Source organism: Atta cephalotes, assembly GCF_000143395.1.
Source record: "Atta cephalotes unplaced genomic scaffold scaffold00004, whole genome shotgun sequence".
NCBI classification, from domain to species: Eukaryota; Metazoa; Arthropoda; class Insecta; order Hymenoptera; family Formicidae; genus Atta; species Atta cephalotes.
The window spans coordinates 3,446,957-3,474,655 of NW_012130068.1; the positions used below are offsets into that span (position 1 = coordinate 3,446,957).

The 27,699-nt window shown below is 37.6% G+C and overlaps 1 protein-coding gene across 1 annotated transcript in view; it reads left to right on the plus strand.

Moving 5' to 3' along the window:
• Positions 1-455: 455 nt before the first annotated feature.
• Positions 456-27,699, plus strand: part of LOC105625931 (transcriptional activator cubitus interruptus) — a 91,750-nt gene continuing 64,506 nt past the window's right edge. Inside the window, exon 1 of the mRNA XM_012207241.1 lies at positions 456-715. Coding sequence (XP_012062631.1) covers positions 456-715 — 260 coding nt within the window. The remainder of the gene's footprint in view (positions 716-27,699) is intronic.

A 27,699-nucleotide genomic window follows, 5' to 3' on the forward strand; every position in this document is an offset into this window, starting at 1 on the left:
AACCGTTTTAAGGATTGACAAGGATATCGATCGTTTTTGAGAAACATCATTGAAAACTTAATAGGATTGATTCCTTTGGAAGTGCCGACGGAGGGGGCCTATTGACACGACGACGTTTTCATTATTCAAACCCTATCAATGAGGATGTAAATGTGAAGAAAGTGCGATTCATGAAACATCGTCGATCATTTCGATCGAGGACAAACGAAGAGCAATTGTGGTGACAAATTCATCACATTTTTTTAAAGACAAGCGGACCGGTCTCTCTGAGAACGGACTATGTCCGCCATTGTCGGTCATCGTTTGTATTATCGGTGTCGCAAGCAGGGTGTCAGGACGACAACCAACCTGCCTTGATCCTGGAAGGAACGGGTGGCGATTTTCTGGCGCGACAGCTGGCTTTGGCAGCAGCAACAGCAGCAGCAGCCGCCGCAACAACGGCGGCCGCCGGCAAGATGCCGGAAAAGGAGGTTGCTTATCATCAGGAAGCATTCTCGTTGCTGCAGCCGCCGCCACCGCCACATCATTCGCACTCGGCTTTCCATGCGGCCTTCCATCCGCACCCCCATTCGGCACCTCCGCCGCCGTTTCATCCCCATCATGGGCCACCACCGCCGCCACATCCGGCACATCCAGCGGCTGCGGCTTGGGAACATCACGCGGCGGCGGCCGCGGCTGCCGCGGCCGTAGCTTTCCATCCACCGCCACATCACTCGTGAGTTTTTCTTCTTATTCATTTTAAATTGGCCGTATGTGAGATGTTCCGAGTGTCAAAAGTGAATAGTATTAAGGAAATATAATGAAAGTATTAGCACAAACTTTATGTCGAATTCCAGCATCTTTTTGAACGTTAAGAAAATCTTGAACATTTAAATGAAAGCCAGTGATACTTTAACTCTCCAATTTCCATTTCTACCAATATAGAAAATGTTAAATTGATAGAAACAGGCATAATAGTAAGCACGCATTATTTTAACGTCTTTTACACATTTTGTACATTGATTAGATTAAAAACGAACAGAGAGAATCGGGTTAATTAAAGTCCAGCCTTAGTCTAAAAATCCATCTTGCTATTAGAAGAAAATATCATGGCGAAAATTTCGACTTAACGCAAGGAAAGAGTAGTTTTACCAAAAGTATCTAAAAATTTAGCTAGATACACACAGATTTGAAAGTAGTTTTGTTACACTGAGAGAAGAATGTACTAAACTTTAAGAAATATTTGTTCGAATTATGCCAATTGAATAAATTTATTAAATATTATAAACATTTATTTGATACATTAATTTGATTTAACTTATTATATATTTTTACATAGCAAACTATTTTATAAATAAATGTTATATTAATATTATTTAAATAATTATTTATTAAAATTTATTATATTTTTCTCTCAAATGATCAAAATAATTATGTAGGAGCCACGTTGGCCGCTAGAATACCAAAACTTTTTGCAGCATTGCTTTAGTATCCTACGTAATTATTTTGATTCCGACAAAATTATTTTCAGATCTGTACCTAGTTAAATTTTTTAAGATTTTAACAAAATTGTTCTTTCCATGCATATTCATTATAAAGGAATTAATCTGTGCATCTCTCACATAATCATGGAGTTGCTTGTGTTTGCTCGGGATTATTCTTTGTGATCGTAATTTTTCCTTCCTATTTAAATAGAATACAAAGTCACTAGATATGGATCAAGATATACGATATAGCCACTGCATGCACACGAGTTTTCAACTCGGCGCACAATGCCAACGATTAGAATTAAGGTTTAGGAATTTGCATGCCATTACGTCACCCTTTCGTTAGAAGCAGGAGGCTTGTAATATTGGTTCGTATAATTTCGATTAGACTTTGTTATAATTAGCTCATAATCTCCCAGCTGTTCTGTGCGAATGAAAAGACATTGATTTATGCGTAATCACCTATAATTTGCACATGCAAGAATATGAAACATACCGACGCAAATGAACTTATGTTATATTTTACGTAACATGATTGCGCTTAATGAAAACAGTGTAATCAATAATTTTATTTATATTTATGACGATTATATTCACGACGATCAGAGCGAATAGTACATTGTGCAAGTTAACACGAGAGAAGCGTTAATAAGTTTTTCGATAAGAAAAACGATGTTGATCGGAAAGCATGCGACGCTTTAAGTATCGAATCAGAAGCGAAAAGATCTCGCGCTGAAGAATCACGTTACCGGTGGAATAGCCGCTTAACGTCTTAATCGAGTTAATTAAACCTTCTTCGCACGTTTTCACGTTCCGCGAACACGACACGCGATTGCACGCAACGAGATTACCTCCTCCGACTCTCTCATTCGAGGCTAGGCATTCTCGGACGTGGAAACGAAGTGGCGAGCGACGCAATAATTAGACGCTTCGACGCGGACCGAACAAAGCCGCGGTTTCCGTCCTTTCAGCATTTCATTTTCACCATAGAATTGCGGTGCCCCGTCGAAAGGCTAATAGAGGCTACACCATTATTCTCGATCTCGAGTACTATGTTGTTCTTAAGAGACACGGAACTTTCAGATCGAATATGAAACACAAGTAAATGAAACACAAAATCGTTCGCAACGTATATTTGTTACACACAATAATGTTTCTATGATTTTAATTAATGCGCTCTCTCTTCTCGACATCACGCGGTTAATTGACGTCACACTTCACTGACTCCGGTAGTCAATTAATAATGCGCAATTAAAGTGACAATTATGCAAAAAGTTGGTCGCTTAATCTCGAACGTCTCGGACAACATGAATATTCTAACGGAGACGAGAGAAAGAAAGAGAGTGAGAGAGAGAGAGAGAAAACAGATGCATTAAGAGTGTTGTAAAACTTAACGTTGATTCTTCTACAGCATTAAATCAGCCAGCAACCGTAGCAGGTGTTCCGGGACGGCAATCACTGGAGTTCCAGTATGTCGGTCCAATTAAGCATTTAATTGCAACAGTTACCACCCTTTCGATCATCTGCAATATCGTATCGATAAGGAGGGACAGGTAGTAGAGCGCGAGCCAGTAATAAATCCTGATCGGTTGACAATTTTATTGGGATATGCGAAATTGCGTGTGATCGCGCATAGAATATTGATCTACATAATTGTACCGATTATTATTCGCGCAAAATTACGCTTGATTCGTTTACGAAATTGCCTAAATTTGTCTATGTGTAATAAAGCAGAGTGTAAATAGTCATGTTCGTAAATTCGAGTACCAAGATAAATTTCATTTATTATTATTGCACTAGTCACTACACATAATAAAACGAATAAAAATTAATCTTTTGAATATGCGTGTATGATTTTCTTGAAAAGATTGAAAAAGTATTTCAGGAAGAGAAAATTATAAATATATGTATCTAAATAAATAACTAACAAAATTGAAACAATTTAAAAAGATATCTAAAGATATACAGTGACATATAATAAAATATAAATTTGTTGTATCATCAGAATGATTAGAATTCAAGATGGTTGTTAGAATGTCAAAATATTTTGCAACATTATTTGTTATGCAACATTATTCAGCAGCTTACCTAATTTTTATGGCTCAATAAAATTATTTTCAGAGTTTTGTTTATAACTTTTTATCTAAAATTTTTTAACTTTTACTTCAGCAAAACCGTTCTTTCTTTGCATCTATACGATCTTTTCAAGCTTATGTGTGATTTATTTGATAAATATAAATCTTTCAAGACTAGATATGTTAAGACTAGATAAGTTATGCATTTGAGTTTTATAAGTTTGCATGCGAAAAATTTTGAGGGATTATAGAATGAAAGAGGAACTTAATCCAGCGGTACCAATTTCGCGGTTCTCACAAAGAGATGCACCGATTATCGGGTCTCTCGCCACGTCCTTTGTTCATCCGCTTTCTTTATTCGTGCCACGATCTTGAAGCTCGCAGTAGGAGGCCGAAGAGCGAATCGCGTCGGCTTCGTCGCGGTCGCTGTAAGCGTGCGCGCAGCTAAACGAATGATGATGTCGACGTGAACCGATGTAGAGAATGAAAATCTAAAGAAATGAAGAAAAGATAGGATGAAAAATAGAAAGGAGACACTCGCCGGAGAAAATCACACCACGTGAGTCTAATTCACGAACGAAGGAGATGCGGCGTCGGCTTTACGAGGATTCGCGGTTTTACGGCGAACGCGACGTTGTAATGTCATAAAGTCAACTCGAATTATGTGACAGATTGAACAAATAGCATACGTTTCTGGTGAACATGTCAGTATACCAGATTACAGTGAAAATCGACACCGCGTGACCGATACGTTTATCTGAACTTGTCTGCATATAAGCGATCAGTAAACAGTTAAAAATGAAATTTCGTTGAAGGGACGAAAATTCTTTCTTGCCGCAGAGTTTTCATGTCTATGATAAGTGAAAAGTGTATAAAGATTTCTTGATGACTACAAGAAAGAATGTAAAAAATAAGAAATTGAATTACTAATATCATTAGACTTATCATTGTTGTCGGTACCTTATAATTTACTTAATTGCTGTACGTTTGTATCGCAATTTTTCACAGATATTGAAAACTATAGCTAGAACTCTCAATCATAGAGCGACGCAATTAAATCCTACAGCTATTACATGGTTCGTTGCTTGCATAAACCGGATGTGTTAAAATGAAATGAAGATTTCGATGTATTGAGTAATGTTTCGATTAGGAATTATTTTATTTCATGAAATTTTATTTATGGCAGATTTTTAATACTTACTAATTGATTTGCATATTTTATTATTAATCTGTAAATAGGTAAATAGAATGGCCACAGCACTCCAGGGCACGTATTATGAAATTATTCGGAATTATTCAATTATTCTTTAGATTTCTATGTATTCTCTAGGGAAAACAGAATAATTCCAATCAAAATTCATTCTAAACAGTTTCATAATACATGTCCACATATAGTGTTTTTAAATCTTAAAGTGGTTTTAATCTTAAAGTAAAATTATTTTTATAAATTTAAAAAATTATTACATTCTCTCATGTCTCATAAGGATATAATCGATAATTAATGTAAATTTATTTATAACAATATGTACTGCGTCAGATGTCAAAAGAGCAATGGTAATCCAATCCCTTGAGTTAAATAACATTTTGTTCTTTTTAATTCCATGTATATCAAAATGTATATCAATCTATTTCTGTGATTAATTTCAATCTAAATAACATCCATATTAACGTATGCACTTACTAAATAATAAACCAAATTTGAATAAAAGAATTTAATACCTCTTTGAGTTAAATTGTTTAACTGTATTGTTTTATTATTAATTAAATTAACGACATATTGAATAAGAGCAATGGCGACTTATAGAAATGATTAAAACTCAAATTATAATAAATATAATTTGACAATATAAATTTAATAATGTACTAGTAAAAAAATATAACTAAAAAAATAAAATTATTTTAGAATGTTCTGAGTACTCCAGTTACTAACTTGCACTATTTTTAAATCATCCAAGTGTTAATATTATTTTATCAATTACATTGATAAATATTAATATTACTTCTCATAATGCTCGTAAAAGTTTTGAACATATCCCATCAATTTTCAATTTATTCTGATTCAATTTATATTGATATTCTCAATTTCATCTCTAACAATAAGCGTGGACCATTCGCGAATCTATCGAAACTTCCGTGGTGCTTCTTAAGATAAGAAAGGATAGAGAAACGATGGCAGATGTAAAGTATATGGTGCGCGCCATATCTCGCCCCTGCTTTCCTCTCGCTGTCTTGAACAGATATTTTCGTCTCTTTACGAGGATGCGAGACACACCGTGTATTTTTGCCTTCGGGCGTTCCGCTCCGTCACAACGAACGACATCGTCGGTTCCACATCGGCGTCATCGCGCGCCTCCGCTGACGAGCCGCGTCTGACGTTTCGACACGATAAACGCTTATTCTGCTAGTTAATGCATCGTCGAACAAACGAGATAGTATCTCGGTAAGACAACTTGATTCGCTTTGACAATACCTTGCTGATAACGACACCCTGGAATCGAATAAAAGATACAGCGCGTGAATTTGAGTATTGAAGAAACCACGTCCTTATCGTAAGTTTTTATCGTAATCACGACCGAAGCGTCACCGCTGACCCCACGCACCGATCGTGGGAGGAAGATCTCGTTCTACCGTGAAAACGGGATACAAACAATGCAACAAGATCACCTCGCGTCCCGTTTATGAATCTCTTCATCGCGTGGGCCGTTGCGGAACGGTTGGGAACGGAAGGGAACTGGCGAAGATGCGGGCTGTTGTCTCGCGTCGTGGAAAACAAACGAGATGCATGAGCTACCAGACATGCTGGTATTCGCCGAGGCTTTCTCGTGAGCAGCATCGCCGACGAGGATCCGTCCAGATCGAATCACGCGCGTAAAATATCACAAGTCCTTTTTTTACTTACGTGCGCTTTATCGGCGTAAATTCTTCGCGACGGCGCGCGGCGCAGCGAGATGCGCCTCTTCTTAATTCGTCGACACGTCGTGAATTCTTGAACTTTGCTTTATCGAAATACGTTCGCCGTCTTTGGGATACGAATGCACGGAGAAATGTTTCTCACGGGCTTGCTCTTTAATTCGCTCGCTCGGACCATTTCGCTCGCGCTTATAAGGCGCGATCCACGCTTTCGGCTTATCGAAAATACACTCCTCGAGGTGCGTGAAGTGTTGTCGCGATACTTTTCGTTCCGCTTGTCGCGTGACGTTACTTTTGCATACTCGCTCGTTCGGATTTCACTTTGACGCGAACGAGCGGATGGGATTGTTCAATGCAATTCGAATGTTCGTCGTGAAATGAATACGTTCTTTCTTCGCTTATCTAACGAATATTTTGAGCGATCCTACTTTCGCCCGGATTGCAGTACTGAAAGTCTGAAAAGGCACTGGCTATATTTTAGAGTTCGATCGAAATTTTTGAAACTGAATCGAAACACTCGGCTACGTGTCTATTTCAACCGAAATCGAAACCAAAATTAAAAAATAGGAATCCTATAAAGACTGTATGTATAGACATAATTTTCTTTATAAATATCATGATTTATTGAAATAATAATTAAATTTCGGCCGAAATTGAAAATCGAAATTTTGGCCAAAGAATACAAGTACTTCTTCTTCATAAATATTATATCATAATTTAAATATTGAAACAATAATAAATAATTACACATATTAAAATTAATATTTATGAAGAACAGCTATATGGTTTCAGTCGAAATTAACACGTAATGAGTGTTCGTTTTCAGTTTTGATAAAAGTTTCGATCTACTATATATTCATATTATACCGTGCATTTAGATCGCGGCTTATAATATAAACTTCGATACTTAGGTCCCTGTTATAAATACTTGGTAGACGACTTCATTTGGCTTTAAATCAAGCTTCATTTTTTGGAAACTAAAATATAGACAGCCAGTAACTTGTATATAAACGCGTGTTATCTAAAGATTTGCTAATTTTCTCTCTAAGGTATAATAATTAAAGATGTAACCGATAAACGGTGCTAAGAAAACAGTCTTTACGGTGTAAATCAGAGATTCTGTAAAGTGCGTTCATTTGGTGCTCACAATGTTTGCCAGCTTTGTTTAATACTTGATAAACAACAAGAATAAAATGATTCCAAGAATCTTGCAAACGTCACATGAAACACAGTCATAGTAAAACACAGATACGACCAAAAGTCACATGATCATAAGATTTGCTGATTGGCTGGAGTGAAAATCTTTTATCTATGATATTCTAATCTTGTTTTACGTCTATCTAAACAAAATGACACAATAATCAACGCTATCATAACATTATAAGCATGATCACAATATCATGATCACGTGACACTTAGTGCATCTCTGTTATACTATAGGATATCTCCGGTGTAAACAGGTTCTGGTGGCTAGACCTATAACCTTGGATTACGGTATAAGTCAGGCTGCACAGAGGTCTTAAATCCGATTTTTTATTTTCTATCTGTATAGTCATTAATCTGTAGTTTAAACTTCACTTAATTTGATGATAAAGTAAAAATTATTTTTCTAGCTATGATTAATTATTAAACTGATAATTTTAGTACAGTAATTTTTAAAATTATTTTATAACAATACCTCTATGTCTACAATACAGTCAGTTTAATTAAAGTTTGATTAACAATAAAAAAAATACAATACTTTTACATTATCATTAGGTTAATCGTAAGTTAATCAGAAAATAAAAAATCGGATCAATATAAATGTATAAATTCGTGTACGATATAGTATTGAAACTATATAGTATCGAAATCCGTTTTTCTCTATTTCCACCCTCGAATAATTTCTCGGTACTCGCATCACGCGTAAACACAATTGGACGGACGTACGCGATCTCAAGTACGCCGCCGGCTGCGCGGCAATGTACGGATGCGCGTAAAAACAGGAGAGCGATTTGTCAGCGCGCGGCGTCGCGATGCACACGGTAGGAACTCGTCGAAGGAAGACATTCCCTTCCAGCTTCAGGAGGCTGTTGCGCATCTCTCGCCTCCTTCTTCCGCCTCTTTCACACGAATAGAGAGCCAGCGATGCCGACCGTCTTGCGGATACGCATTGCATGTGCGATTTATCATTGACCGCCGTCCATTGATAAATTCCACGCATTCATAACGCCGCTACCCACGTTTTGTGCCAGGAGCCTCGACCTGCAGGAGACATACGATACCCAGGTACGATACGATACGATACGTCGTGATAGCGAACTGCAACCTCACATACAACCCCGACTCGCTGCAGTAACACGAATACGCGTGTATGTACGCGAAAGGACGGAATTTTGTACGCAAACAAAGTTATATGAAAAGAACAATTTTATTCAAATATTTAAGAATTTTACCGATCTGAAAATCATCATTTTATTGGACTATCAAATTAATGATGTAGGCATTCAAATTGGTTGATGGAATATAAAAACTTGTTACAGCATTGCTCATGCTTGAATTTCCTACTTAATTATTCTGACGATCCAACAAAATTATTTTTAGGATCTGTATCAGCAAAATTTTAGATCTTACTGTAAAATCGTTCTTTTTGTACATTTTTATGATTTTAGAAATAAATGTATGTATTGTAAATAAATTTATAATCTTGATGAAAGAAGTAGGCTCTGTTATTAGAAGTTATAGTAACAAATAATACCACCCGTGAGAAACATACCCCTAGTTAGGATGACTCGCTCAGAGACTAATCGCTTTAATGAGACAATTAGGCGATGGTACTCATTGATAAGACGGGTTTGTTTTGTCTGCTTCAACTGAGGCGTATGTCTCCCCACCGAGATTGCGGTGTGTCAAAAGATTCTCGCGGTTCGTTTCGTTCAAATAAATATTCATTATCGCTGATGTGCTTTTCGTTCTCGCGATGAACTACACATATCGATGAGACAAAAGATTCGCCGAAGGCGAGAGATAACGATGCTATTGGTTTATTCGTCGCTGCCATTGCACGACGATTCATCGGCGAGCAACATTGATAAAAAAACTAATGATTTTTTTCGATACTGAAATGAATTGTTTTTAGAATGTAATAATATAATAATTGTGTTATTTTGAATCAAAATATATCAAATATGTTCAGAAATAATAAATGAGTTACGCAAAGTGAGATAGTATTTCTGATAACGTAGAGAGATTTGATATTGATCTGTCGTTGTTTCGAGTATCTATTTCCTCTCGCGATATATTAGGATATTTTTAGAGTCCAGTTTGCTTGCGTGGCTCCCACGGTATTTCGTCGAGTGTAAAGAAAACCATGATTAGCATTTTCTGAGATAACAACGCGCTCTGATTTCCGTAACACTTTGTATTAAAGTCATTGATGTCTTTAAAGAAAGATAGGGACGAGAAAAACGTACCATGTGCAAGGTAAGAAAGCAAGGGTGAATCGAAGAACGAACTGACAGTATATGGTGGACTATTCTTTTCGAAGAAGGAAACGGAGGAGAAGGAAGCAGACAGGGCAGGCGCGAGATGTGCCGCTGGGTGCATAAACAACGTTGTAGTCGACGAAGCACGCGTGGCTCGCATAAAATCTCATAATGCTCTTGTCCAAACAAACGCACGGTGGCGGTGTTATGCTGTTCGAGAATTTACCACTTCGGGATCTCTTCTTCGAGAGTCCGGGAGAATGGCCCGGTAGAGGGTTCCCGTGCGTGCGTGCGTAGGAGAGCAACACATCTCGAATATCTGACCATTTAAATGTATAAAACGTGTGTAAACTGCACCTTCCCGATCGAGACTCGCGTCCGGTCGAAGACGCCGCGGCATCTCTGCTGCTTCTCTCATCCGCGGGCTTAATCCGATTGTCGAGCTTGTAACATGGCGCGTCCCTTCGACGAAAGTACGGGATTACAAGCGACAGATTAACGTCTCTTCTGTAGAACACACTGTCCGGGATTATCCGAATTCGGGCGCGTACCATTATATAGGTTTAGTGAAGTAAGATAATTCGCATGGGAATGAGTTGTCATTTCTACATCTTTTGACTATTTTATTTTTATCCACTTATCTATTTTTTTTTATTTGTCACATCTACATATTTGATCTATGCAATAGGATTTATTATTTATGTATAATTAATGTATAAGTATAATAATTATAACACTGTTAGCTATCAAAAGAGCAATGATATCATCTTCCTTAAATATTAAAATGATATCTTGTTAGTGTCAAAATAGAAATCAATTAATTTTTATAGTTTGTTTTAAAGTAAACAATCATATTAATGTATGCAGCTTTGAGTCAAATTTAATTCATTTTTGGACAAATTTTTTATTGAAAATACAATTTATTTTAACTTAAATTAGGTAAAATTAGATATTTGACACTATAAATTTAACAGTGTATATAAATCATTGAAACGATTATATAATGTTTTCATCTTAAGACATACATTTTTGAATTTTCGTGCAATTTCATTTAATTGGAAAGATTTTAAGTTTGTCGAGATACACCTTATACGATGCGTAATTATTGGATCTCCAAAGAAAGAAAAAAAGTGTGTACGCAGGTTTGAGCGATCCTGGAGAGAGCGAGATGAGCGAACGCGCGTGGTACCAAAGCGTGAAACGAAAAGCGCGGAGAAACACGGAGATGGTGAGAGGGAAGGCGAGAATCTTCTTAGAAACGGCATAAAGATAACCGCTCTATCCGCGATGAGCACCAACCGACTCGTAATCCCTGTCGACCATATAGATCCGTCCGCGCGCCGGGTCGAATGCCGCCGTTGACTTTCTGTCCACTGTCAAGTTAACGACGCGTAATGACAGCTGACAGAGGCGGCGGACATGATTTTCCAGTTAGACTTTCTTTTTCGTTGCACCGGGTATCCATGCCGCGGAAACTATAAAGCCGGAGTCCTCGGTCGACTTTAATGCCAGCCGCCGACGGGTGGGAGGATGTCGTTTTTCGGTTTTATCATCAATTCGCCGGGGCGCGAGATCGTTAAGATCGGCTTTCTGCAAGCAGAATCGCGTCATGCTATCGCACAAATGGCACTGATCTTTTCTTTCTCTGCCAACGAGCACGCGGCGCCTACGTCAAATCCATAAACCCGGCTAAAGTCGAGTAGCCAAGCAATTTCGTAGCGAAAATCGGCATTGCCTGGAACGACGATATTCTCGGACGATAAACTTTGGAGTTATTGTCCAACCATCGTGCGTTTATTCGCCAGATAGAAAAATGCGCAGGCGAACGTCCTCCTGCCTCACGTTTTATTAGCGCTTCGAGTTTCTTCCGAATAATGTCGCAAACGATCATTAATATTTTACGATGAATATTAATATGTGGTATCCTTTTCGAAAAAGAGATTTTAGCTATATATTATGTATTGAAAAACATTTATTATATTATCAAAATATATGTGTTTATGGCAATTAAATAAAAAACTCACACGTAAAGGACGATTTTGCTGAAATATTTATTATTTAATTTAGATACAAATTTGAAAATAATTATTTAATCGTTGGATCATCAAAATAATTATGTATGATGCTCAAACTAGTTGTTAGAATGACAAAACTTTTTTGATTGTTCATCATGCTTGAGTTTCTTTATGTAATTATTTTGATGATCCAACAAAATTATTTCCAAATCCGTATATCTTAGCTAAAATTTTCTTTCAACAAAATTGCTCTTTCTATATAAAATATTATTTTAGAATATAATTTAAATAGCTTGTAAAACGATAGCAATTATTTGAAGAGAGATTCATTGTCTCTTCTGACGAAAGATATTCGAAGATTTAAAAAAATTCATCAGATTTTCCCGCGCGTGAAGTTCGAGAGTTCCTAGCCGCCTCGTGAGTTTTTCCGTCCAAGTTCCATTCCGTGTTTTGCTGCCTGCCAGCCGCGCTAATTGAGCCATTAACTCCGCCCTTTAATCTTTCGGTTCTTCCCCCGACATTCGACTTCCTCCGTTCTCGGAAGGAGAGGAGGAAACTTCGAGAGATCCAAATCGAATCTTTGTATAGGGGAACGAGCAGCAAAAGCAAAATACTTCCTCATCAAAGTAAAAGCCATTAATTCGTAGACGATACGTTATTATAAATAAAAGTAATATAGATATGTATACAAATTTCAACATTAAAAATTGTTTCTATTATTAATGATATATAATTATTAATGATATAATATTTTTATTTTGTATTACTTCTAAATAACATAAATGGAAAATTTCATGAGTCTATACATGCAAAGAACGGTTTTTCTGAAGTATCTAAAATAAAATTTAACTAGATGCAGATCTGAAAATAAATTTGACTATTAATTTAATTGCAAGATATACAGCAAAATTATTTTTAGATTTGTATCTATGTACAAATTTAATTATTATACAAATTTTTAAATATTTTAGTAAGATATTTTAATAAGTTTCGTTCTTTCCGTGTTAATTACTCTGCTTTTATCGATAATTAAATAAACTTTTTATCGTTTATTTTTAGAAACATAGATTACGTGTCTAAATTCGCACATACTTCAGCTGACATCTCATGGATCAGTGTTTATTATCTCACGCTTTGACGATCGTCTTAAATGAGAGCTGAGGCAAAACATTTTTATATATACAGAGAAAACACGAGTACCGGCTATATTTTTCTCTTTATTAGATCCCACGACACGCGGGTGTGCCCCGACTCTCGGATCGAGATCGAGGCGATTCATGATTTTCTAAGCGGACGAGAGGGAGCTGCGATGCCGCGAGGGGCACGCCTCAGAAATGCGTGTGTGTCCTAAACCAACATCTTTATGGACTCAATGTTTCTCCCGAAGTCCGACTTATTACGTTGATTTATCGCTTTTGTATGCTGCCGAGCCCATCTGCCCCCGTCGCGTTTCATAACCGCCTTAACCGTGCGAAGATCTCTATAGATCTCTTCGAATTCATAGTCGGAATCTTTCGAGAGGCATTCGCGGATCAAGATATCAAAATCTCTGGAATTTAAACGGAATCATTAATCCGCTGCGGATCGAAAGTATAAATTTCCAAAATCTCAGCTTGTTCATAATTTAATTGTTTTTTTAATTACAATTCAAAATTGATTATTAAATCGTTTCAAAGCGCGAAATAATAAATACCGATCTAAGTGATGTTGCGATTTCTATGTTACAAAAAACACTAAAAATAAACATTTAAAAATTTATGTTTAACCTTTTTAATTTTATAATTATATTTTTTACTAGTATATTATGTTATAATAATACTAATTATATTTTTATAATATTTTAAATATTATATTTTAAATAATATTTTTATAAGATAGAGGAATGTAAAAACAATGAACTTTCCATAGCAAATGTCAACTATTGATATTATAATATATCAATGTTATAATTTCTCATTCAACAATATAATTATTATGCATAACATGTGTTATATTTACATTTATATTGTTGAGGGAAATTAACATTAATATGTTATTGTTAATTTGCTGAAGTATAGTAAGTCTTTTATTCATCTAGGCAATACTTTTTTATTTTCCTTTTTCAAAATAAATTTTTAAAGAAAACTAGATGCTGTAACTATTTCACCTCTTCACTTAAAAGTTAATTGACATATTAAAAAATACAATTATATTAGAAAAATGTAAATTAATCGCCTATGGATATACATGAAATCTTCCGTTTATATTATTTTAGTAATGTCTCCTCCGTTATGTAAGCTGAAAAATTAACACTGCCTATTCCTTACACGTGAATTGAAGAAGAAATTAATCGTTTCTTCAGTAGCGGCGTTGATTATCTTTAATGATTATCTCATCAGCGTCCGCGGAGTGTATATCACGCTGATGTAACGGCGATCGATCGGCCATCGACGCGATGTAAACAAAGTAGCCTGGGATCTTCTTAAAACTTCTATCCTACTGAAGAGGCGCGGTACTCGGGGTCATCGACGAAGGGTATCTCGAGAGGAGGAATTCAACTCTCGCGTTGTGAACCGCGCCTAAAAGATATCGGGATGCGTGGTCGTGCGAATGGGCGTGCATCCGATTATCTTGGTAACTCAATCTCTCCTCTCGAGTCTGGTCTCTCCTAGCTCGAGCATTGCGATCTACTCGTCGATCCGGTGCGTCAAAGAGAATCATAAGGTGCCGCGGTGCGATAACGCGACAATAAATTATTTTGAAAAATGTTATTCATTCTGGGATATATAATAGTTTCGTAATGCTGACGCATTTCATGTGTTCGATAATATGAGTAATATGAGTTCTAGGATATTAGCTTTATCCTTTCTCCGTACCTTACGATAAAAAAGTGCGAGAAATAATTGAGAAATTTATCACTTACCCAATTATTATAGACAAACAGCGATTATCTCTCTTTCCATAGAATTCTCCATCAGCGATCCTCCAATCTTTTGATGCTGTTGCTCCATGCATCGACGATATACTTGCAAGAAAGTCGATACGATACATTACTGTCTACGAAATCGATTAGACATCTCAGAACGATCATCTATATATTTATTCCCTTCTGTACCGCGATGCATTTCCGACGGCAGGAAAGTTGAAGAAGTAACGTTCTGTCATAGCGAACATGCATGGACCACCGTTACGCAAATATCATAGGCAAGCGTCACCTTCCTCAATTAATCCGTCACGACGGTGTTCCACTCAATGTTTCTCGATGATCCTCGACACTCCGGATACTGGATGACGTGACGACCAGTGATTTTCGTCGAACGAGCTATAAAATATGCAATGACAAACGCATATTAGAAAACGATACTCGGTGCAATGAAGCGCAGTAATCGCGCCGATCGGCGATCACGCGAACCGATTAGTACATCTCCGAGATCTCATTAGACAAAGGCTGCCTTTAATTATTCACAGCGAGTACTAAAAATCTATAGTATATATATCTATAGTATATCTATAGTATATATAACGTGTATAATGTATTGATTTTCAGCGAATAACAGCCAAAATTCATGTGAGGACGGATAAAAAAACGTAGGAATGATGGCGGGTCTACGTAATAAAATATGGCATTTCATTAAAATGTTAATAAGAATAGTTATATATCTCGTTAAAATAATTTATTGATTGAATAATAGAAAAAAAAGTTAATCAAGTTTGCTAGACGATGTTTTCTTCGGTCTGTCACTGCAGTGAAAAAAGCGCAGCATAATTATTCTAAAAATAGCGACATAAAAATCGATGATTTTATCTCTATCCTATATTACCTTTTACATCCAGAGAAAGATTTTTTGGATTTAAAAAAATGTTTCTTTGCTAGTTAAAGAAAAAATTTCTTTGATTTGTGAACGTCATGTCTTTGATTTAAATATTATTTTTTTAAATCAAATAAAATTTAATTTGATTTAGAGAAATTATGGTTAAATCCAAGAAATGACGTTCAAACTATAATTTGCATAAAACGTTCACAAATCAAAGAAATTTTTTCTATAATAAATTTTAATCGTATAGCAAAGAAATATTTTTTTAAATCGAAGATATCTTTTTTCTCTGGATGTAAAATTTCCGATATCATTTTTTTTTATTAAAAAATTATTTTTTATCTGTATTTAAGGTATTTTTCATGCAGAGAAATTGCAAAAATAATTCGCAATAATTATGCAATTATTGTGACGTTTTTCAGAAACAATCCTTGTCTTTTTAATTACTTTGTGTATTGCTTTTATGTATTACTAATATATATTATACATCATTGAAAAATATTGCTATTGAATTATTATAACTGTTATTAAACTATTATCACACCACTATGATTGATCTCAACACATAGATGCGAAGATTTATGATTAAATGAATAATCGTATTTGTTTCAATCGCCTTACATACACTTGTCGTGTGTAGTAGCGAAGGTTATTTACAGCGTCGTTACTCGTGTTAAGAGCGTACAATCGCAGTAACTTTCTCGATATCGTATCCTTCCCATGAACGAGTAATCTAACGCACGTCAGGAATTATGCAAAACGCCGGATGAGTAAACGCGGAACGGTGTCGAAAGGCGCGGATCGCGTTTAATCCGCGCCGCTCGTAAATCAGGGGGCGCACGCCAATTACGCCACGTGGCGCCACGTGCGATCTTCCACCATGCGGAAATTATTGCGTATCTGCGTGCAAGTTCACCTAGGTTGCGTGCAAGATCGCGCGCGAGTTGGAGCAATTGCTAGGAGTGCATACTACCCACTTCCTGTACGCTTTCAGAGTTGATAACGATTATACGGAGGGCTTAGCGATGAAAACCCGTGGTAACTTGCACATGCACTTGTGCGTTTCATGAATCTATTTAGATCTTCTTACCGAGAAGATTTTCACGCAAAGTGCTCCGACACGAAACACGCGCGGTCGATGAATACAAGAGCGATACTTCTTTCAGGCTTGACCTAAAAACTCAGGCCGCCCACGCCGGTCAACAGGCTCTTCTTTCTATATAAATCGAGTCTTGCGAGCTGATCGAAAAAAACTTACGTGCTCTCATTCAGCGGATCTGCCTTAGGTGGGACACGTCATGCACTAATGCGTGATTGCACTAATTAACACATCGATAATTAACGCCATCACAATTTTTGCGAGAGAGCTAATAGAACTCGAATGTGTGTATGTTATTGGCTCGTAAATTACGTTACGACACGTAATACTCGCTCATTTACACGCGTGTAATTATGATCGTAGAAATTTTATAGTTATATGATTGTACATGTAGCACGATGAGGTAATTAATAATGAAGTAATTAGTAAACACTTTTTCAAGAAATGTTTGGAATATGAAAATCAATATCAAGGTCGACTTAATAAAAAGAGGACATATGAACATTCTGCATTGCGACATGCACAGGTTTTGCTAAAATATTTAAAAATTTAGGTAGATACAGATTTAAAAATAATTGTGGCCATAAAAATAATTATGTATAGGAAATTCATATACAGAGAGCAATGCTGCAAAAAATTTTGATATTCTGGCAACAAACCTGAGCGTCCTACATAATTAATTTGATGTTCAACAAAATTATTTTGAAATCTATTCAGGTAAATTTTTAGATACTTCAGCAAAATCGTTCTTTCCAAGTAGGCATTTTCTATTCACACCTGAGTTTCCGTTCTTCGGAGAAACACGATGCCACGTGGGCAGAAGATTCCTCTTAATCAAAAGAGCAAACGTTCCTCTCGCGTGCAAACGAAAGATAATATCCCGCAACGTTTACCGAACGTTCGAGTGGATGTCCAAATGATCGAGAATGCTTCCTTGTGTATCAGTCTCAACTTTCACGACGAACCTACGCCAATACGCGTCAGACGATCTCTCCTTCTTTCGCGGAGAAGCAATTTCCACGAGCGAAAGCAGAACATCCGTTTCATCGGAATTCTTGTAGGAAATTTCGCAGTCCCAAACATGTTTTTGAATTCCAGCGAACGTCATTGCTGGGAGCGTTCCGCGTGTATTGAATTCATTGCAATGTTTGCAATGGCTCGAGAATCAGAAGCGAACGCGGTTCTTCATCCACTTGAAGCCGCCCCTTGATTTTCTCGCGCGCTCGTAAAATCGATTGGTCGATTGGCTCATCGGGCATTTCGCTCGATTGCGGTGAGCGAAACGTGATCACATTACCGTCCAATCCACGGCAGGTATCAAGCATTCGTTCGCTCGTGCGATTCGACTTGCTTGCCTTCGATTCGTCGACAACAAATCATTGTCGGGGGCACGCGCGATGGTTCTCCAAATGGCTCCTTCACCCTATCAGTCTTTCTCGTGGCAGAATGAAGACCGTTATAAATCATCGGGCCATTTATCAAATTATCGAATAATGCAAATTTTAAGAAATTTTTTTCATTTCTTTATTATAGATTCCGCGAATTAGCTTAAATCTAGTTTAAAAAAATGTATGCATAATCCTTTATTTAATCCGTTTTTTTATTGTTACGTCGTTCAAGTAAGGAATTACAATTATAACTGTTTGTTAATTAAAGCGTGAACAAAAACTTACGAATGGATAATACCATAAGTGCTGTATTTTATCACATAATATTTGACATGGAAAGTGTTACAACTCAATCATTTTTAATTAAACATTACAATGTTTTAAAATTTTTATTACTTTAACTAGATTTTTTAAAATTCAAACTTAATGAAAAAGTTTTTCAAAGACTGATTGCTCATATCTTTAGTTATTACAGTAATTTTTGTAGAATTTTTGAAGTGATTTCAAGAAAATGACTGTTCCCTTTTTCCGAAAAAAATTAAAAAATGGCACCTGCAATATTTTGTTTTGGCAATCATTTTATATATATATAATTTTTTTAACAATCTTTTTGAATCGACAAAACACGCGGACTCTGTTATCGGTCGCATACAACAACATAAGCTCATAAATGAGGATGAACGAGAACAAGTTTTGTCGTGATTCTTCAAGATGCGTCGCTCCGTGAACACGATAGCGGACGATAACGAACGGTAATGTCGTTTCGAGGCGCGCATTTATATAAATGTAGAACCGAGCTTGCTTGGCCAAGGAATAAGAAGGACGTCGGATGTATCTCGAGTAACGACTAATACGTCTCGCAGCGGGAACTCTCGATCGGTATGTCTTCATCCTTCTTCACGGCAGGTGCGAGATTCGCGACGGAGAAACAGTCAGAGAGCACGACAAAATAAAAGTGAAACCAAGGACGATGAAAAGAAGAGGGATATTTTGCATGGTGACTCTAATTAACAATAAAATGTTATCAAAATATAGGATGATTTTCATTCGTGGAAAGACAACTTAAATATCATATTGAGAATGCTGTATTCGTTCATTTTAAAATATTTTAAGTCATTACATCACAGGTTTAAATCATTCAATTTTTGTTTTCTAAATTTTCTCAAGTCTAGACATGCATCGATTGGTGAAAAGAAATTGAGGCTCCTATGCGCGAATATTACAGGAGAACGTTGGAAGATATGGGGTGAGTAAGCGGAACAGCATCAAAGATGAAGTTCGCAGAGGAGTAGCACGACCGAGTCGTTGGTACCATGCATCATCGACCTGGACAGCTCACTGCCCTCTCCTCGATCTCTTCTGCACCGTGTTCCGCTCCGTTTCGTTCCTCCCTGTGCCTTCTTTGGTTGGCCTCTTACCTTCGAGATCGTCCTACCGCGAATACCTACCTATCTGCTCGGCTTAACCTCTCCCAGCCCTCGGCAGCTTGCAGCAAAAAGAATAAATATCGCGGAGCGGCTGTTCCATGAGATTACCCAGAATCTATCGATTGATCGCACGTACATCTATTGCCTTGATAAACAGATACAATATTTGTCCTAAATAATAGCCGCATAAAACTCTCAACTCTTTACAACGACTTGTTATCAAAGAGATGCTCATCAAAACTCGACAATTGTTATATTATAAACAAGTGGATATATGGTTTTGTTAAAGAATCTAAAAATTAGCTAGATATAGATCTGAAATAATTTCATTTAATCTAAACAAATAATTTTAATTAAAATAAGAAAATGTTTTAATTTTTAATTGAAAAGTGAGAAAGTTTTATAAGTCACATACAAAAACGTTTCTCTTAAAGTGGCTATCACGTTATTAAAATACTCTAAGTCTATTGAGAAGATTACTAAGTAGAAGACTGAAAGTCGCTCGTTTTAAATTTTATATTTGCAAATATTCCAAAAAATCTTTTCGTTGGCAATATATTGTGTAGATGCATATGGCTATATATATTAAATGCATTTCCCATGCAGAAAGACGTGAATAATCGCGTGATTGGCAATTACGAGTTTCGCAAGATAAACTGGAATATTTGCGGTCCGCGGATAACCAAACAAATAATCATTCTGATATCGATGACGTTCGCTGATACTGATTACCGGAGAATTTAACGTGCCGACGTCTAACAAAACGAACCGCGTTCCGTTCCTCCATATCTACCCGAGGCCCGTGGCTTCGTCCTCCTCTTACCACGAGAATGCCGACGATAAACGATGATCGTTTCACTCGGCCTGGCTGAGTAAACCTAGGCACAACCCTCTCCTCTTGGATAAGATCGCGGCACGGTCCCGAGTAGACGGTGGAGTTAAAGGATAATTTAGTAATTACGGCCAGATGCTTGCCCCCCGGGCAATCTCTCCACCACTCCTACGTCCGTAATCGCACTCTTGGGACGCGTGGTACGTATTTATTCCATGCTCGTCTCAAAAATTGACGTGACGCGTATTTCGATCGACCGCGTCGAAGATTTTGCGATGCGAAGTACCTAAATTTTGTTCTTGATCTGATCTCTCTCTCTCTCTCTCTCTCTCTCTCTCTCTCTCTCTCTTTCTCTTTTAGAAATTTTTCTTTTTGAGAAAATTTTCTTGAAACTTCAGCCATCAAAATATTTAATCACTTAAAGCGATGAAAACATTTAAACACTAAGCAAATTAAAATTATTTTGGACTTGCTTATATTGTTTATATCATTGCCTTATCATAATAATATCCTCCACTATTAATTAACCGATTCACTATTATTGCTCAAGTTTTTTGTACATCATAATCTTTTAATTGCGCAAGTTCCCAGTTCTCTTCTTTGACTGCTGTGCGAAACAATTGAAGGATTTGATGCAACAATGAACTAACCCATATTTTGTAAAAAAACCACAGTAATGAAACCACAATGTAGTCGAACTGTAATAAGTATTGGTATTTTTTTTCAGTCGCTTCGACTTTTAAGAGTTCATTTACTCCGTTTAAAAAAAAATGTGGGTTAGTCCACTGTTGCAGCAAGTCATTCAATAGTCAATGGTGCAATTCGTGCGTGCGTGCATTTACACTGGTGTTCGCGTATCATATGTGGATATCGGCTGTACATATACGCAAGCAAAGGCGGTTTTACGCGTCACGAAGATCGTGCGAGTTTACTGCACGAGTGCCTCTTTGTCCGATGCGCGCACACGCTGATGCGCTCCTTCGCTCGTGTGCACGTGAATTTAAATCTTGCATCCTGCTCGCACGAAAACGTTCCATCCTCATCTTCGTCCGATTCACAGCCGATGATGCATCGTCTCGTACGTCTCGATCGGAATCCTCTCTCTCCTTCTCGCTTCCATCCCTTCGTCGGTTCGTCCCTCTTTTCCTCTTGCTCCTCCTTTCCTCCTCCTCCATTTCCTCCTCGGCGTATTCTTTCCCTCTCTTTCTCTCTTTCTTTCTTGCGCTCTTTCACTCTAGCGGCCTTAACAAACGCTGGATACAACTCAATCGTCGGTCACGATCCTCAAGGGGCTCTCACACCAAGAATATATCTCGCTTTCAGCATGACAAATTGAATAAAACCGGATTATCTTCGCCATAATTTCACGTAAAATTTTCGGTAAAGTCTTCTTTGATTATCGCCATTGATTATCAATCTCTTAAAAAATATATATACAGTACAGAAGTTTGCAGCAGCATTGCTACAATGTTTGCAATGTTATTGTAATATTGCAGGAATGTTGCAATGTTGCTGCAATATTACCGAAATGATCTGTGCTGTATAGGAAAAATACACGTTTCTGAGATTTCATCGACAATAACTAAATAAGCGTTAATCTTAAACGGAGATTAAAATTCTGGGATTTGGAATGACGATGGAAGCCGGTGAAGATCTGGAAGGATAGAAACGATGACGAAGGCGAAGAAAAGAGAACACGGGATGAGCTAAGAAGAGACGCGGTCTGGCTGGCATTAGCATTAGCGCGAGTTTCCAAGGACATTAATCAGGATTAAGCGGTGCAGTCACCGCGGCACCTGACGACCGAAAACGTTCTGCTATTTTTTTGGACGCGCCTGCTATTTAATTTTCACCGCCCACTTTCTTCGCGCTACCGACCGTTCATTAGTCACTCAACTTGTACTCGGCATCTCGTTTTCAGGTGCTTTTGTCGTTCAGACGTCCGACTGACGAAAGGGTTAGAAAATCGCTGCACGTCGTTTCAATGGAACTCCGGTTGAAGGAAGAGAACGCGAGATCGTTGCACTTTGCTCGCCTTTAAGCTGCCGCAGATGCGAAAATAAACGTCAGGAATTTCCAGTGGAACTTTTCAACTATAAATTCTTCCAATAATTAAATAATGCAACAATATACGTCTTCAAGATTAATTTACTTAACAATTAAAGCTTACGCGCTGCGATTATCATTACAATACAGTCACCGATCTCCGTAAGAAGTGCTTCTTTTATCGTATGAGGTTATCGGTCGCTCTCGACATTAGCCATTTAAATGACTGGCCCGTCAATAATCGAGTCAAACGACAACCGCGTTCCATCTTGCGATGAGTCGAAAGTTGTTTTGAAGATACATTAAGCCTTATTTATACTTCCGCTTTGGCTTATAAAAACTTTCATATAAAGTAAATCGAAAAAAATAGATTGTAAGAATGCTAGTCCTTAAACGCTTCATTATGGGAACAATTACACTAGCATAATCAATTCAATTCTATTATTTATAATTTTTATAAAAATGAACGTACTCTCTGTAAAATATTCTTTTTAATCGAAATGTCAGTTATTAAGACACATAACGATACCAAGCAAATATATGTTGCCTGATATTAATAAAAATTTTATAAGCAATGGAAAGAGTATTGAAAAACATTGAAAAAAAAATCAGATATATCAAAAAGGCTTTTAAGGTAAATGAAGTGCTCAGCACACAAATTTATCTTTATAGTTATATATTTTTTAATATACTTTTTATATATTTTTATATATTTTTATATATTTTTTATATACTTTTTTATTTATAGAGTTAAATTTATTATATTATTTACTTTGAATTATTTATACTCTTATGAGATAGAAAAATGTAAAAATAATGAACTTTAAAATCTTTGAGCAATACTTTTTTTCTTTTCCAAAACAAGATTTTTAAAATAACTATATATGTATACAGTACTGTCATTTACTTACTTAAAATGTAAAAAAAGTGCTACGAGTAAGCATGTTTACGTAGATAGAAATTATAATAATTGTAATAAGATTCCTTATAATAAAATAACTTAAATAATAATAATAATCAAATTAGGGCATTTAGGAATCCGCGTTGCGCTTAAATTACTGGACCAACCTCAGTATACTTGAATGTATTTAACATTGGAAAGTACATATACATTTCGACTAAATTCTAGCCTTCTTCAGCTTGACATCGTTGACAATTAACAGTCTATGCACATGGAAATCTTTTTTTTCTTTTGTAGGTTATCTCCTACTTATTTTCCATGACCAGTTAATATGCTGGATGGTCTTATAGAGATCGAGATCTTAAACTTAGTCAATTATGTGTAAAAACAATAAATAACTTTAATGTATATAGATTATAATTAAGTATAGACTGTTTAATTGTCAACAATATCAAGCTGAAGAAGATTAGAATTTAGCCGAAACGTACATGTACTCTCCAATGTTAAATACATTCAAGTATACTGAGGCAGATAGAAATGTCTTCTCTAATGCTTTTGATCGACTCTTATTCAGCTTTACATCTATTTACATCTACTTCGCTTCGTTAGCTACCAAATAAATAAACTATGGAATTCCCGATGATGCAACAAGAAATCTTAATTTAATCACTTTCCTGGAAATGCAAAAAATTAGATGCACATATCGAAGAAGAGTTCTCGTCGCCTTAGGTGAAGCGCGACAGTCGCAGAGTTACCGCGAAGCCAATCTAGTCGGAGTGAATTCAATGAAGGCACTGTTGGCGCACGAGTTCATTGATATCGCTCAATTAATAAATTTAAATAACTCGACGTAATTCCGTGGCGTCTCGCCGATCGCAGAACCGAGCTTTTAGATGCATGGCGTTGTGTCGACGCAATGCATGCGCGTGTGCGTGCATCGCCTTTCTTCCCCTCGTATATCCATTATTCCAATTGGAAGTCTTGGAACGCGGCGGACACTTATATTTTCGCATGCAAGATATCGTGTGAGATTGACCGCATCATCAACGATCATAACTCCATATCGCTCGGCGAAAAGAACGCAAACGTCGTTGGTCGGCAGAATTAGACAATACACGCATGTTTTCTTTAATTAGAGATTCTATAGTTTCTCGTGTTTACTCTATCAGTTGTGTTCTCTAAGAATAATCGATCAATTTTTAAAGTTTAAAAAAAAGTCTATATTTTCAAAGATATCTTCGTTAAGATTTTTAATAGAAACACGTATTATTGCGTATTACAGTGCTCGTTAATGCAACAGAACTATATGAAGAGTAGGTGCAAACAGGTCCATTAGACTCAATGGCGAGACATTCTTTTCGCGCGTGTTTGCAACTGATGTAAATCGCCCTTAATGGGCCGCGTTAATTGAAATTGCAGTCCGCATCGCGGCTCGGTATCAAGCCGCTTGACTTATCGCAGGAGAAATTCCATCCAACAGGTTCATCCTTCGAAAAAGAAACTAAAGAACATGTTGTCCGTTTTTATTTCTTTAATTTTTCCCTTTTTGTTCAATATTTTAATTATTCGAACATAATGATGTATAATAATGAAATTACAATATTATTGGGTACTTTCATTTAGCGACACATCATCCTTTCTTTCTTTACATTCCAGTGAATAATAAAGATAGAACGATACTTGTGTCGATTTGTATCATAAAATGAAAAGCACCTACTATATATTGCATCTCTGATTAGAATAAAATCATCGATTTGAAAAAAAAACGATTGACAAAATAACTGTAATAACGCGTTGACAGCTCGCCGTGCTCTTTCAAGTTCCTATCCACCTACTCTTCCTTGCATATATAAAGCATTATAACCGTCATCACTTAAGTCAGGAACCTCGATGAGAGCGCGCCATCGTGTCGCTACGGGGTGTCCCGAAAACTCGCGTCCATCATCTTTTCGTACCCGTCATTTGCTTCTTACGCGCATCCTGATCACGGCCCGGTGTCCATCCCTTGGCGGCGGAGATTAATGAGAGGCGACTGGGCCTTTAATTTTGCTTTCATTAATTCGGTAGGCCGGTGATTATATATCGAGGGGTTGCCTCGTAAAAAGGATAGCCCGTAATGAAATGTGCGTCGATGGTTTTTTATCAAAGGCACGCGGCTACCGCTGGTAATTAATATTTGTATACATCGAGTACTGTGTTATTTACGCGCGCATGAAGCTGGACCTGCAGCTTCCGATGTGTCGACAACTTGGCGCGCATTAATGAAAAAAGAAGCCAATAGCGGTCTCTCTATAGTGTTATCTCTGGTACTGTAATTTTTCTGTTCAGGATTCACTCAAACAACATGTTAGAACAAACATGTTTCAATGGCGATAGTTTTACATTTCGCACTGTGAGAAATTCGTTCATTGCGGACGAGTTGGATGCTGACTTCACGAGTTCATGGCACTCGGGTAACCCTGTGATGCTGTCGCGGAGGAACGGTAAAAACGCCGAGAGCAGATGCGAGAAGAAACGCGTATAGTCAGGGGCGAGATTTAAATCGCGCGAGCTGACTCGGCTCGACCATTAATCGCCGTCACCGTGCTAATTTTCGGTCGGCCGCGCGCAAATACGCTCCCTCAGGTGACTTCTTGCAAGCGACACATTTCTTCTTCGAAGAAAAACATCTCCTTTTATTTTGTTCGTTAATCTTCGAGTAATACCTGCGGCTTTCCTCTCTAAGAGTAGTCGAGGATAACGAGGGCATGACTATGATAAACGCGATCGTGAAACCCTCGCATTCTCACTTTGTCGCTCATCACTTTCACCCGCGTCTTTTTATCAAAATTTTCACTAATGTTTTTGTTTCGCGTTTATTATAGAATAGATGAATACGAATAAGTTTCATTAAACTTTAATTTTCTCGTTCCTGTATCTCTATTCCGCTCGCAGTTTCTCTTCCTTAGAAGTGAAGTTATGATTAAGTGATCTGCATCTTTTTTTTCGAGATATCTAGATCGATCATGTCGAAAGTTCAAAGGAAGTTGTATACGCGTCGATGCATCGCGGCTTAAGTGTCCCGCGCTGCGCTCCGGACGTGTTTCAATTATACACGAGAAATGACCCGAAACAGGTTCCGCAGCGCAACGTACATATAATTTCCCGCCCCGATACCAGTAAAGGAGCAGACTACGATTTTATAAGAGCCGCGCCTTCTTAGCGCCTTTTTCTATCTTTTGTCCCCGCGCACGTTTCTCTTCTCGAAGCGATGAACCTTTTCCTTTTTCCACTGGAGTCTGGAAGCCATGACACGTTTCTCTCTTTCTCTTCTATCTCACGGTTGTATTTTATTATTCCTTCCTTTTTATTCGAACTATTCTCCTCTTCTCTCTCTTATCGTCGTTCTCCACGATCCCCAAGCAAAGTCGCATGGGCGCATAACAAGGAATCCTACGACTTTATGGCTGGTGGACAGCAGCACCGGGCTTTTATTGGTCCGCGCTTCAGCCAACTAATGGCTCTGTGGATCCAGATCCGCCGAGTATTCACGCACAACTTCTTCGCTATACAACTTCTTCATTTTATCACATCGTTTCTCTAGTGCGCGCCCGCGTCTACTACACACTTACCTACCACGATGTCACGGTTTTAAGGACATTAGTAGGACAGGGATTAAACTTGCCACTAGAATTTCTCACGTCTTATTCAACAATGGCATTTGCATTTAGTAATTGAACGATTGAATACGTTCATGCAATTGATATATATAAGAATTAATTCGCTATACTCCTTGTGAGTTAAGGGATGGTTTTTCCTGGCAGGAGGGGGGGAGCGTCATCCAGTTACGCATGAACAAGAATTAATCTTTATTGCGATAACAATGTGGTGAATAAGAAATAAGAGCACGTGCAGTGCAAGGAGAAGCGAAGCACGAAGGGAGTCAGTGATAATTGACCATTTAACGATCGCACCGATTTCTTCCCCGCCTGGAACCCCGCTCCGCCAGCCAGAAGTCCTCCGGAGCGGAGCGGAGAGCAAAGTCGGCTCCTCGGACGATATACGCGTCCTGTGCGCGAGAATGTCGAGCAAGCAGCGCGAAGCGGCGAGTAGGTACGAGAGCGAACGAGGGAGTCGTGAGTACAACATCATCAGAGGCAGGCCTCTTGGTCGGCGGGTTCCTTCGTCCGTTCCTTTCGTATAATAAAGACGCGTTCTGCCGCGCACTACTCTGCTCACCCTCTCCTCTTATTCTCTCTCTCTCTCTCTCTCTCTCTCTCTCTCTCTCTCTCTCTCTCTCTCT